The 13,641-nt window shown below is 29.0% G+C and overlaps 2 protein-coding genes across 4 annotated transcripts; both read right to left on the reverse strand.

The window, feature by feature from the left end:
• Positions 1-351: 351 nt before the first annotated feature.
• On the reverse strand, positions 352-3,373 carry LOC105796624 (organelle RRM domain-containing protein 2, mitochondrial). Of its 3 annotated transcripts, XR_008194202.1 has the most exons (5): positions 2,943-3,341; positions 2,762-2,830; positions 1,811-1,917; positions 1,565-1,729; positions 352-797 (listed from the first exon to the last, which is right to left on the reverse strand). XR_008194202.1 is itself a non-coding variant. In XM_012626376.2 (4 exons), exons 1-4 carry the CDS (start codon positions 3,163-3,165, stop codon positions 1,701-1,703), a joined length of 414 nt encoding a protein of 137 aa, XP_012481830.1. In that variant the 5' UTR covers positions 3,166-3,373; the 3' UTR covers positions 1,183-1,700. The 3 variants fall into 3 exon arrangements, 2 of the variants coding, with proteins under 2 accessions (XP_012481830.1, XP_012481829.1); XM_012626376.2 differs by lacking the exon at positions 352-797 and having other exon boundaries at positions 1,183-1,715; positions 2,943-3,373; XM_012626375.2 differs by lacking the exon at positions 352-797 and having other exon boundaries at positions 1,183-1,729; positions 2,943-3,336.
• Positions 3,374-4,400: 1,027 nt separating this feature from the next.
• On the reverse strand, positions 4,401-12,481 carry LOC105796625 (stem-specific protein TSJT1). The gene is made up of 5 exons (XM_012626377.2): positions 12,171-12,481; positions 7,902-8,142; positions 6,527-6,647; positions 6,342-6,451; positions 4,401-4,617 (listed from the first exon to the last, which is right to left on the reverse strand). The coding sequence occupies exons 1-5, from the start codon at positions 12,371-12,373 to the stop codon at positions 4,567-4,569; spliced, it is 726 nt and encodes a 241-aa protein (XP_012481831.1). The 5' UTR covers positions 12,374-12,481; the 3' UTR covers positions 4,401-4,566.
• Positions 12,482-13,641: the final 1,160 nt, after the last annotated feature.

The following is a 13,641-nucleotide window of genomic DNA, read 5'->3' on the forward strand; positions in this document are numbered from 1 at the left end:
ACCTTTTGGTTACTCAACTTTAAAAAATTACGAAATGATTACTAAATTATTCACAAGTTTTCATTTAAGTCGCTAAACTATTCAAAAGTTTTTATTTAAGTCATTGAGCTTTAAGTTTTATTTTAAAATTTGGTTAGCGAGCTCCAAGCGAGGATTTGAAGATTGGTGCGACGAATCAGTAACATAAACGAGTAACAAGGCATGTCTTATATCCAAATCGATCTAAAGGTTAGTGTTGAAAATTGGAGAAGAAAATTATTTGAATTTTGATTCGTAGATTCATGATGTTCAAAGTTATTTCATGAAAAAAAAAAAAACTTAACTACATAAAAGAAAGAGAAGGAAAGCTTTCGATCGGTACAAGCAGTTATAGCAGTGATTTTAACAGCCTATTGACTTAAATGAAAACTTTCGAATACTTCAATAATCATTTTGTAACTTACAATGACTGAAAAGGTAAATTTTTAGGGTAAATTACACTTAAGGTCATTAGATTTCGAATACTTCAATAAATTATAAGCTAACAATGGGCAAATTCGAAATTGAGGACCAGAGAGGTGATTTTACCAGAACTTTTTGCCTAGGTCAGGCCAAGTTGAGCTGAGCAAGCTACCCAAAATAGGATGATTTATGCGTAGGCGCATAATATTGGTAGCCAAAGCCAGCATAGAACATTACGAGAACAGTCCCATTGTAACCAAGCTTACAATGAAAATGCAAAGCAAACAACAAATCCCCAACCACAGGTTAAATCTCTGAACCCAACCTACCAGGACACTCCATCCATCGTCAAGAGGCTGAGTCAACACCATGATTTTTAAAACCAGATGGAAACGAAAATTAATTGAGGTACTAATCCGAAAAAAAAAAAGCATTAGATTAATTAACTCGCGAACTGGTACATACCCATTAAACCGGTTGAACATGTTTTTGTATTTTTGTAATAATTTTTATGATTTTTAAATAATTTATTTAATTAAACTTGACAAATTGATCGAATCAAGAATAGTAGATAAGAAAGGGACAAAAGACAGAAAAGGAAAGAACATAAAGCAAGAAAAACATATTTTAACCTTATAAATTATAATAAATAACCTAATTTACTATGATAAAATTCCCATGACAAAAATGAAAAATTTTCCTTACCATAAATTAAAAAGTAATTATAAGAAATATTTGGAATTATAAAAGGTAACTCAGATATGAAATTATGAAAAAGAAAATGGAAGTACTACACAAACTATCTCTACAATGGAAAGTCATGATATAGGATTTAACATTTAACTCTCCTTGCTTTAGGGTTATATTACCCCGGGCTTTTTTACTCGTATAATACTCGTGTCCGACACCTATTTCGGACAGATAAACAGATACGAGATTGCTATATGATCTTTCAAATATATGAAAATAACCCGAAATAAATCGAGCATACCCTAATGCAACATTTAGCCCCCTAATCCAACCCTACTCTTTTGCATTTGCGTAATCTGTACACTAAAACATCAAGTGTTCAGAATGGTAAATACTGCATATCACCTCCTTGAGCACTTGATTTAGTTCTTACCTGTCGATGCTATCCATATCTGTCAATAAATCAAGGCCATTTTGCTATTTTGTCGGCACAAAATGATCCATGGAAAGTTTAGAACTTGTACTGTGTTGTCCTTCCCCGTTTCTTCGACAATCCAGGTACAGCAATTTTAACCGAAACGAACCTGCCATCAAAAAACTAAACAATTCGGTAGTGATGAATGTGAGATGGGGGAGGGAACCATGAGATGAGTGTCACCATAATTGCCAGAAATGCTACCTTCCCATTCAACTCGTTAACGGCTAGTTGCACAGACTCTTCGTTATCGAACCAAACGAAAGCGGATCCTAGAGACTGCTTGGATACTCTTTCCCTCACAACATGGACTGCAATATCATACAAAACAATTGAAGAGAGAGCCACGATATAAAAGAACCTGAAGTTCATCACCATCTGGATGAAAAAAACAATGCTTAACATTTAGTCCCTGAACTTGGCAACCTTTACCACCTTGGTCCATGAACTTTTTCTGTCTGCATTAGGCTCAAAACTTAATAACTTTTCTCAATTTGGTCTTTGAACTTGGATCCTATTAAGGTATAATGACGTGACATTTTGATATTATGAATACTTTTTTGTACTTTATGTAGATTTTACAAAAAATTTAAAGCTTCCATGTGATGATCTAGTACAATCTCAAAGTGTCACGTTATCCTTTTAATGAAATCCAAATTTAGGGATCAGATTGGTAAAAGTTCAGAAGTTCCAAGACTAATACAAATAAAAAGAATTCAAGGATTAAAATGGGAAAACTGTCACATTCAGGAACAAAATTATGCTTTATGCCTATACTAAATTCTTTTGCCACTAGTTCTTCTCCATAAATAACATTTTATTCAAGCAATATCTACTACAAAATAATCCTATGTCACTTTGACTCGAGGGTGAGTGTTGGATAAGGGTCCGTGTTCAACATGAATATGTTAAATTTTTTTCTAAGTTTGTCCATATATTTGGAAGATCGTACCCCATATCCATGTCTGGAAATGTATGGACTAACATAGCAACAATCTGTCTCAAGGACATGAGTCTATTCAAAAATATATTTCAAGAATCTTAATTAGATAGAAAAAAAAACACCACCTTTTCCTAGAATTTAGAACTATTCCATGGATGAACATCAAATGATTCAAATTAAGTAACATTCTTAAGAAATTAACAAGTTTTCACCTTGTTTAACCTCCCCAAACTGTGAAAACACTTTCTTGAGACGTCCTTCAGCTGTTGACTGAGGCAATCCTAAGATAACAAAAATGTAGGCAGACAAAAACACAAACAGGTTAGCTGCATGAAATGATTACAACCAAAAATCCAAAAAAAATACACAAATCATGAAACTTTTTTGTTAAACCTTTGATGAAAACCCCAGTGGAAGGAGAAGTAGAAGGTTCTGATTGAGAAGTGGAGTAAGAACAGCAAAGGGGTTGATGGGTCAAATATGGGAAGCCTAGTCTAAAGGTTTTGGGGATATAGGGATTGGAGATTGAGCATTTTGAGGTGATTGTGGAGGGTATTGGAGGTTGAAGGGAGGGAAGTGGTGGTGAAATTGAAGAAGATGACCAAAGTACTGTCATTGGAGAAAAAAAGAAAAAGAAAACTGCAAATGCCCAAAGCCTTGATGGGTTTTTGTTTTGAGAATTTTATAAGACCAAATTGAAACATTTTTTTTCCTATGGCCCTAAAATTTGATGGGTTCATCTTTGTGCCTGGACAAAAGCCTAAAAGGCTAAAACATCCTTTACTATCACGGGATGTGTATTTTCCCTCAAAAAGGGAAAAAGAGTATAAAACTTATTTCTTTATAAAATACAAAGGAAATAATATTTTATAATTATTTTTTCAAGAATTAAGCTATCTGTCGGTCAGATTAGGAAAGCTTCTTAAAAGCATTTTTTGTCCCCAAAGTATTCTTCCAAACAAAATTAAAAATTGGCTTAAAAGCACTTTTTTCAAAAGTTGAAAATTTTAGTTTCTCCTCCTTTTAAGGACCATTTCTAAACTAGGCTTCAGTAAGTTTAGCTCGATCCAATTTGAATAAGGTGATTTTTTTTTTGTATTTGTAGGAATAAATATAGTAGAGTTAGGCTATTTTATCCAAATAACCCAAAAAAATTAATTACGTAAATGACCTTAATTCAAAAACAATCATCTAAATAACTTGAAATGAACAGTAAAATCATATTATGGGACTAGATGGTCGGTGCCACTGTTTTTTTTGTTAAAAAATAATTTTTGGAGTTTTGAACATTAGATGACCAACACCCATGTATTTTTTTCAAACCGTATCATCTTGGTATATATTTATACTAATATTAGACTACTTATCATTTTGTTAATTATTATTGCATCACTCACATTATTATTAAATTTAAATTAATATGCACAATTAATTTAATATGCAAATAAGAAAAGTAAATATAATATTAGTAAAATATAATGTTTTTGAGGTAAATAAAACACTTTACTTAAAGCTTTAATATATTTCCAAGATAAAACAAAACCTTCAACATTAAACAAATTGTGAAAATTTAACCAACGAAAATTTTCTTTATATAAATACTAAATAAATGTATCTTGTCGTAACTTTTTTCATAACAATGTATCTTTTAATGAGATATCCTTTTATAAGGTTATATTGTTTTATATGATAACTTGACATACAAAATTACGTCTATACAACACGATTATTCGTTAATAATTATAATATATTTGACCTTTTCTATAAAATAAGATATTGGGCTAAAGAGAAAAAAGAACAACAAAGTGATATAATATTTTTTTCCATCAAAAGAAAATTAGATCCACAATGTAGAAAATGAAGTCCTTTTGTAGTCTTCTTATTTAATAAGGTCTATATCAAATTTAGGACCCTCAAACTTGTATTACACTACAAGTTAGAGCTGTACAGAAGATCAAAACCTATATATATATATATATATGTTACAAACAGAGTTACTACCATTTTTCACATGGATTTAGAAACTGAGCATAGGAGACTCGGTGCCTGCAACTGTTGGCCCTTCCACCTGCAATTTACAATCCAACACACACAACATTAAATTCATCCATTTGCACCATTAAAAGTTGGTCCTTTTACGCCAGCTTGATATATACATGACACCTCACGTGCCTTTGTCCCATTTACGTTAGATTAAAAAGTAAATTGGTCAGTTTTACTAAAGTTTTCATCCATTTTTATTGTTAAAAGCTAATCTTTGTACGTCAGCATAAAGAACACATGACACGCCGCGTGTCATTGTTTGATTATTCCGTCAGTCATGTCACTTTCTAACAGTACAAATGGATAAATTTTTGAACAAAAAAATCAATTTACTCTTTGATCTAACGTTCAAAGACTAATAAAAAATATAAAATACAATTCACCTCATAATAGTAGGGGTGTGCAAAATTCGGGTAAAACTGAAAAAATTCGGTTAACCAACCGAATTCGGTTAATTGGTCGGTTAACCGAATTTTTTGGGTCGGGGATTGGTTAATTATTTTTTTAATTTTTCGGTTAACGGTTAATTCGGTTCGAAACCGGTCGGTTAACCGAATTTTTCGATTTAACCGAAAATATTAATAAATAAAATTATAATATATAAATAGGCCCACTATTCACCTAAACACAATCCAAAACCAAGTATTCAATCCAACCTAATTATCCAACCCAATTACACAACCCAACCCAATCATAAAATTACAAATAATTTAATAAATAAAAATAAAAATCTAAAACTAAAACTAAAGTATAAAATTCTAAAAATAATTTAATTATGTATGATTCAATTAGGTTAATTCGGGTAATTCGGTTAATTTGGTTAATTCGGCTAATTTTTAACCAAAAATAAAAAACATATAATTTTCGGTTAATTTGGTTAACCAACCGAATTAACCGAAAAAATTTTGGTTCGGTTAATTTTTTTGAAAAAATTTCGGTTCGGTTAACGGTTAAAAATTCTGAAAGGTCGGTTAATGCTATTTCGGGTCGGTTAACGAAATGAACACCCCTACATAATAGAGAGATCTCCATGATACTTTACCATTTTGTTATTTGAAAACAAGTTACTAACTATTTTTCACCACAATCTTAAAATTACTTGCTTATGCCAGTAAATTAATAATTGTAGAAACTATTTATTTTAAAAATCAAGTGATGAGGTGATACACTCTCAAAGTGCCACGACATACTTTAATGAAATTCAAGTTTAAGGATTAATTTTTTAAAATTATTAAATTTCAAATTTAATATAGATAAAAAAATTAATAAGGAGAAAAAATTGCTAAATTCATTACTAAAGGTTCCTTTACGTAGGAATCTATGTGATGCATATAATGATGCAAATAAAGTAAATTTTAGTGGCCTCTTTACTTTTATTCATAGGGTACCATTCTTCTTCTGCTACCAACAAAAGATAAGAAGCTTTAAAGTTTAAACCACCTTTTTTTCTTCTTTTTCCTTTCTTTGTTCAACCTTTAAACCACCTTTTTGGTGAACCAGTTTCTGTTGGTATCACATGTACCATATTCCTATGTAAACCATAAATTTTGGGACCAACTTTTTGTTATTTATATTTAAATATAAGTATCGGATATAAGTGAGACAGATATAATCAAAATATTTTAATTTTTTTATATATAATTTAAAGTATTTTTGAAAGTCATATTTCAATATTAATGCATCAAACACAAGTATTTCATGAAAACCTAAACTCGAGACAATATATGTATATATATAAAATCATGTTACCTTATATGTAGCACCCCACATCTCCTCGTCTTCTGCAGGAACAGCAGTGATTTTGTTCTTAGGGTTTTCATAGCTCATTAGTTCTCCAACTGCTGTGGAGAAGAAACAGCCTGTGGAAAAATGAACTTAATTAGTGAATGTCAAATTCACTGTAAATGAAAAAAAAAAGGTTTTAGGGGAGCCACCTTGAGGGAAAGAAGCAAGAGATTTGCCACAGGCACCTTTCAGCAAATCAACATTATCAGCAAAGGCCACATGTCCGTCAGCCGTGATTCCCCAGTAAAGAGGAACCTTACCAACTTGATCCTGCCAATATCATCCCACCCCCAAACATTTCTCAAATTAATATCCAACTTGTCAACGGATTTAGGAGGAGGACTTTTTTTAGAAAAAATATTTAAATTGTTGTTTGTCCAAAATCAACAAATCTTTCGATCAGTTAGTATTATCTTTGAGCTAAGAGTAACTCTATTGAGAGTCTAAGTGCCAAAGGTAGGGTTTATAAAACAAGAGCGCTTTCTTGGATCCCATTAGTAGGTGACCATGCGCCTTGCATGATCCGATCCAACAAAATGCTCCCACTCTATGAACCTCACCTTTAGCTCGAGCTCTCTATAGAGTCAAGAGATAAAATCTCAACTCGACCTAAGGACAATACTAGCTCATTTAAAGGTCTACTAACTCCAAACGGACAACACTTCGAAAATTATTTTGAAAAAGAGTCAAACTCTCTTCAACAAGATATTAAAAATTATTAGATCATTTTTATTCAAACAGTTTGAAATTCAATCAACTTTAAGGTTTAGGTAAATTTTAAAATCAAGTTCAAACTGAAAACTCTTCTTTCTTACTTAAAGAATTTATGGAATTTCGGGGTTGTTGGAGTCGTCTTTGGGGCCCGGAAAAAATTTTTGGCCCGCCTCCTAGGCCCGGCCCGGCCCGGCCCGAAATATGGGTCTAAAATTTTGCCTAGGCCCGGCCCGGGAAAAATATCATAAGCCCGAGCCCAACCCGGCCCATTTTTAAAATAAACATTAAAAAAGTATTTTAAAAATAAAAAATAAAAAATTTATTTTAAAAGTATTTTAAAATTTAAAAATAAAAATAAAAAATATATATTTATTATATTTGGGCTGGGTCGGGCTGGGCCTGGGCCAACAAAGTGGTGCCCATATTTCGGGCCTATATTTTTACCCGAACCCTTCCATATTTCGGGCGGGCCGTCGGGCCGGGCCGCATGAACAGGTCTAGTTCAAACTACTTGTTTGAGGTTTTAAAGTTTCAAACCAGGTCATTACACATACGAGTCATTAAATGTTCTAATTACTTCAAGTCCATGATTAAATTAATCTAGAACACGGATAAAGATAATGGGCATTTAAAACAATTTTTTGTCTCCACCCCTAATCTAAATTTGGGTTAAAAAAGTTTGGATTGTTGTCAAATTAAGTAAAATCTATATAAATTTGAGTGTATCTATTTTTTTTTTTAAATTTAGATCAAAATTGATAGGTTTAAAACAACATCTAAAGATTAAGGAGAGAGAGTAATTGAACTTACAGAAGCCACAAACAAGGTGGAGGTGGAGTTGTCAAAGACAATGAAAGAAAAGGATCCATTCAGATGGGCAACCATATGGCTGGGAGGGTAAGGTGCTCTGTCACGAAGAGCCTTGTAAGCTTCTATCACCAACACCACCTCTGTTGCTGACTTACCAAGTCCATATTGCTGCTTTAAACTCCCTAAGTTATCAAGTGCCCCCTCAAACATGCAGAATATTTCATCTTTCACCGCGAATGACCTGCCATTAACGTATTTTATGAAATTGAAAAAGTTAGTCCCATTGGATAAAACACTTAAATTTCATCATAAAATTATTTACTTAAAAATCAACAATTTAATAATTTATACTTAATAAATTAATAAAAGTTAGAAGTTCAAATTCATATATTACTGATAATTAGACCAATTTCTCACTTTTTATAAAATAAAATAATTGAATTCTAACATATTAAAATTAAAAGAAAACTAACTTGTCCGAAAAATTAAAAACTAAAATTCTCACTTTTTTATAAAATAAAAGATGAAATTCATAATTAAATATAATTTATTATTATGTTAAAACTTAACCATTATCTTCTCAATGAAAATTTATTTTATAAATGATTCCCACCACATCATTCATGGTTCCTTTCCAATTATTTAATCATATTTCAACAATTTTATTCATGTTATTCATACACAATGTTGATAATTTTTTTGAATCTCGAATCCCAAATCTCAAATTTGAAATCCAAAACCCCAAATATAAACCTCGAACCTAAACTTGAAACTCTAAGGTTATTTTAGGATTTTATGTTTTGAATTTAAAATTCGGGTTCAGGATTCCATATTTAAGTTCGGATTTAGAATTCAAATTAAAAATTTCGAGTTCAAAATAATAAAAAAAATACCAAAATTATATATAAATAACATACAAAAATTACTAAAATATCATTAAATTATTAAAAATAGAACCTAAATAATTTCTCCTTTTCAATAACCTAACAAGCATATCACTGCCCTTTCGGCCTCAAATCACTGTCCACCACGAGGGTCCCAATCCTATTTAGGCAACCTTATATATTTAAAATATAGACGTATATTTAAAAAGGCATAATGATTTATTTGATCCTCCAATTATACAAAACAATCATTTTAGCTTTATATTTAATTTTTCACCTTTTTAACTCTTAAACTGACTTTTTTAATCAAATCACTCAAAAAATGAAAAATTAATTTTCTTTAACTTTGTTGATGTTGCATACATTTGGATGATATGTCAAGATTTAATTACTTTTTAAAATTTTAAAATTCAAAAAATTTATAAAAACTATTTTTTAAATTAATTAAATGTTAATGTGTCACCTATTTGGTAATCCACATATATGACACATCAGCAAAGTTAACAAATGTTAACTTTTCTATCTATTTTAGGGTGATTTGACAAAATACAAATTTAAAAGCTAAAAGAGGTGAAAAATTAAATGGAGGGTTAAAATAATTTTTTTATAAAATTGGAGGACCAAAAATTTATTATGCCGTTTAAAAATAACATATAATTTGAAACTAATTAATAACAACACATGTAATATGTATGATATTAAATAAAAATTATATTATATTATGAATAAAATGAAATTTAAATAAGTAAATACTTTAAAAATATTAAATCGACTATTATTGGTGGAGGTAATAAAGCGTATAAATAAAATTAAAATGTATAAATTATTTTAAAATAAAATTTTGATTAAATGATCAAATTAAAATTTTATTAATCAAATGTCATGAGTTCAATCTAATCATATATCAAATTATTTATTGATTTTTAAAAATAAATTAAATTGAAATAATTTTAATTTATAACACTAATTCAATATTTAAATAATAATATAAATATTTAAAATTAAAATTATGTATCAAATTATTAGTTTTAATTGGGAAATTAAAACACTCTTCCCTTATAGGATACTAATCCAAAATTTATTCCCATCAATATCATATAATAAAGAAATAGCAATTTTATGTACAAAATCATCTGGCCATCCACTAGTACTAGTGGTGACTATACTCATAAGTTACAATCAGATGTCCTGGATGTTAGACACGTGTATGGTTGAAATTAAATCTAAAAAATCCTATTTTGAAAGTCCGTATTTCAATGTCATCAAAATATGGCCACACGTAAACCAATCCCCGGACCCCACCCCACCCACCAATGAAAATGAAAAATCATTATGACTTTACGTTGGACCGAGTTATCTGGTTCTGTGGTCCGCAAAACAAATATAGATGTGATTGTGTCATCTGAGTCTGTAGTGTTACGGAAAAAGGACTTCCACTAAAATGAATTTTTTGTTCACTATAATTTGTTGATATTTTATTTAGTATAAATAAAAGTTAATTAATTAATCTCTATACTTTAAAAATAATTTAAAAATAATTTTTTAGTTAAAATCCACAATTAAATGATGATGTGAAAATAATACCCAAGATGAAATTTATTTTATTTTAGAAAACGTAAAATTCAACATGATGTATTAAAAATTTGGATAAATGGGAAAATGAAAACATATTTTTTAATCCTATTTATCCTTTAATCTATCTTACTGACATAATTTTATTTTGAAAAAATCAAACCATCACTTACAACAAATACAAATAAAATATTTAACAAAATGACCAATTTGTACCTTTTTTTTTTCTATCATACGATGGTTAATTTGCTCATCTTTTTAGTGGAAAGAGCAAAATACAATTCAATTCCTTATACAAGTGCCTCTGCGATATTTTTACCCGTTTTTTCTCTCTTCTTTTATATCTACTTTAATTTTAAGTTCCCAGTTGACATGGGCAAATTCACATATTTTTTTAATGGGCCAAAATTGGATAATAAATTTTTAGATATCAAAGCATAATTTTACAATGTATTAATTTATGATTTCATCATTTTTAAGGGATTAAACATAATTTTCTTTATTTTGGAGGTCAAAATATAATTTTACCATAAATTAATTTTAATTTAATCATTTAATAGTAACTTATATAGTAATTTTTCCATTTGAATGCTCAGATTTGTCTCTACTAATTGAATCGGTATCACAAATGAAATAAACACCAATTCAATTGAAAAATATCTAAACTACTATTCTACCTACAAGATTCTTTATTCAAATCAACACTTGTGATGTTTCTATTCTAGTTATTATAACTTCATATATGTTGAACTAATAGAAAATCTTTTAAATTGTATTATTTTAAAACTTAAAAACTTAAATATTTGTGCACACATAAATAAGTTTTAATTATTAACTTTTTCAAAATCTTTTGAATTATATTTTAATAAGTTCTTAAATTTTAATTTATAAATCTATAACATAAATCAATCTTTCACTTAAAGATACGATTTGAGTTAATCTGTTACTAACTTAATTGAAAAAATTCTAATATATATATATATATATATATATATATATATTACAAATAAAAATATTATTACGATAATATTAATCTCTCTTAATAATTTATATAAAATTATTAAAATAATCTATTTAATGGGTGTGATGTGCAAAATTTAACTAAATGATGAAAGTTTAACTAAATAACAGTAGGTTTTAAATATATATTTTAAAATATTTATAAAAACAATATAATATTTTAATATTTTTAAAATATCTAAATTAAATTAATTTTATTTTTAAATAAATATAATATTCTATATATCAAAATTATTTTTTAACATCTATTACGTGACGTCAATTCAAATTTAAGTTCATACAAAAATATTTAAAAATTATTTATTACAAATTTTATGGAAAAGTACTAAAATTTTAATGTCAAGCATATAATTGGGTGTTGAATCTATTTTAAAAACAGAATAAATTGAACGTCAAGTATTACGTAATACTTATAATTTTCTATTTGTTCATCTAGAAAACAATCGTCAGCCTCCGATTAATTAAATTAATTTCTCAGTTCCTTTAAAAATCTTCAGGGATTACGAAGCTTTAGATCAACTTAAGAAGCTATAGATGAAAATTTTATATGAACAAAATTTTATTAGTAATTATTTGCGTAAATTTATATTGTAAATTATGAAATTTTAATTGAAACAGTTGAACACTGTTTTGATCAACTTAAGAAGCTAGAGATGAAAATTTTAAATTCGGATAATTTTGCTCTTAATCTCACTTAAACATATGAAATAAATGAAAATCACGACGGTTTCTTAGCCTTATCGATCATCAAATGATCCAATGGTTAAGATCCAACGTGATTGATATTTTTTACCTGGGAAGTAAAGCAGACTCGTTACGGTGAGAATACGCGAATTGGACATGATCTCCGATCTGCAAGGACACGGTGGAGGGGTTTGCCTCGATGAACCGTTTCACAAGAGCGTCCGCCGTTATCTTAGGCGACGGCGTCCTGCAACCGGCCGCCACCAGCTCGTCCGGCGGGGACACTATCGCTCCGCTGAATACTCCCAACATTTTTTTTTTCACTCAAAACAAATATTCTCTGAAGGAAAGATGAGCAATTGTTTTTTTGGTCGGAACTAGAAGAATCTATACAGAGCTCGAATATAGGAATGAATAAACAAAAATGGGCGGGGACGCAATTGCATTTATAGGAAATAAATACAAATATATGGGTTAATTTCATTAAATGTCCTTAGTAGTTTGATCTAAATTATATATTAGTCCCTGAACTTCAAAATATCTTAATTAAATCCTCAAAGTCTTTGTGTTAGTCTATGGCTATGCATCAAATTGAACGCTAAATTTTAGCTCAGATTTGCGGGCTATCATATTTAAAAGGTTAATTATATCATTTTATACCTAAATTTGTCTTCAATATTCAATTTGGTGCCTAGACCATACCAAATGATTTCATGTGACCCAATGAACGTTTGACACGTGTGTTTTAGTAAAAAGACCTAGGTACTTAATTGAGACAAAAAAATTGTAGGGTACCAAATAAATATCGAAGCCAAACTCAAGTACCTAGCTAAGACAAAAGGAAAATTTAAGTATCAATTTGAAAAAATCCATGTACCAAATTGAACATTGAAGTCAAGCTTAAGTATCAAATTGGGACAAAAAAATTTCAAATACCAAATAATTTATTAACCTTATTTAAAACATGTGGACCAAATCATAAACATATTTGTATCTATGGTATGAACAATTTAGAATTAACATGTTTAAAAAATTGTAAATATTAATGCCACCGTTCTTTATATTATATCTAAGTTATTTATGTAATAAATAACACGTCTACGTGTTTTAAATATATTCTATGTTAAATTCAAACTAGCATTTAGTACTAGAGTTGCCTATGGGCCGGGCCAAGTAAAAAAATTAGGCCCGTTTTTTAGGCCTTGGCCTAACCCGAAAATTGGGCTTAGATTTTCTTAATATAGGTTTGGATAAAAATGCTAAAACTTGAACTTGGCTCGACCCTTCCGTTTTAAAATTTTTTATATTATTATTTTTATATAAAAATAAATTTAAAAATATATTACATCAAATACACTAAAAACGTTAAAATAAATGTTTCCTTATAAATGATTTTAAAAAATATAAATACTTAAATAATACTAAGATAAGTGCAACTTAACAAGCAAAAATCTCTACAATAGTAGCAAAATTAATAATAAAATAAGAATTATACAATATCCAAACAATAACAGTAAAATGATATCAAAACAGTAAAAAAAATAGCACTTTTTCATTTTTTTTGCAAATTTGGGCTGGGC

The sequence above is a fragment of the Gossypium raimondii genome, chromosome 3 (genome assembly GCF_025698545.1).
Source record: "Gossypium raimondii isolate GPD5lz chromosome 3, ASM2569854v1, whole genome shotgun sequence".
Lineage (NCBI taxonomy): Eukaryota > Viridiplantae > Streptophyta > Magnoliopsida > Malvales > Malvaceae > Gossypium > Gossypium raimondii.

Excerpts from the sequence above, each read along its gene's own strand:
- LOC105796625 (XM_012626377.2), bottom strand. The coding sequence starts at position 12,373 with ATGTTGGGAGTATTCAGCGGAGCGATAGTGTCCCCGCCGGACGAGCTG. Across the intron at positions 6,648-7,901 it reads CCACCTTGTTTGTGGCTTCT|GATCAAGTTGGTAAGGTTCC; the intron begins GTAAGTTCAATT and ends TGATATTGGCAG. Across the intron at positions 6,452-6,526 it reads TCTTGCTTCTTTCCCTCAAG|GCTGTTTCTTCTCCACAGCA; the intron begins GTGGCTCCCCTA and ends ATTTTTCCACAG.
- LOC105796624 (XM_012626375.2), bottom strand. The coding sequence starts at position 3,165 with ATGACAGTACTTTGGTCATCTTCTTCAATTTCACCACCACTTCCCTCC. Across the intron at positions 2,831-2,942 it reads CACTGGGGTTTTCATCAAAG|GATTGCCTCAGTCAACAGCT; the intron begins GTTTAACAAAAA and ends TTGTTATCTTAG. Across the intron at positions 1,730-1,810 it reads TTAACGAGTTGAATGGGAAG|TTTTTTGATGGCAGGTTCGT; the intron begins GTAGCATTTCTG and ends CGAATTGTTTAG.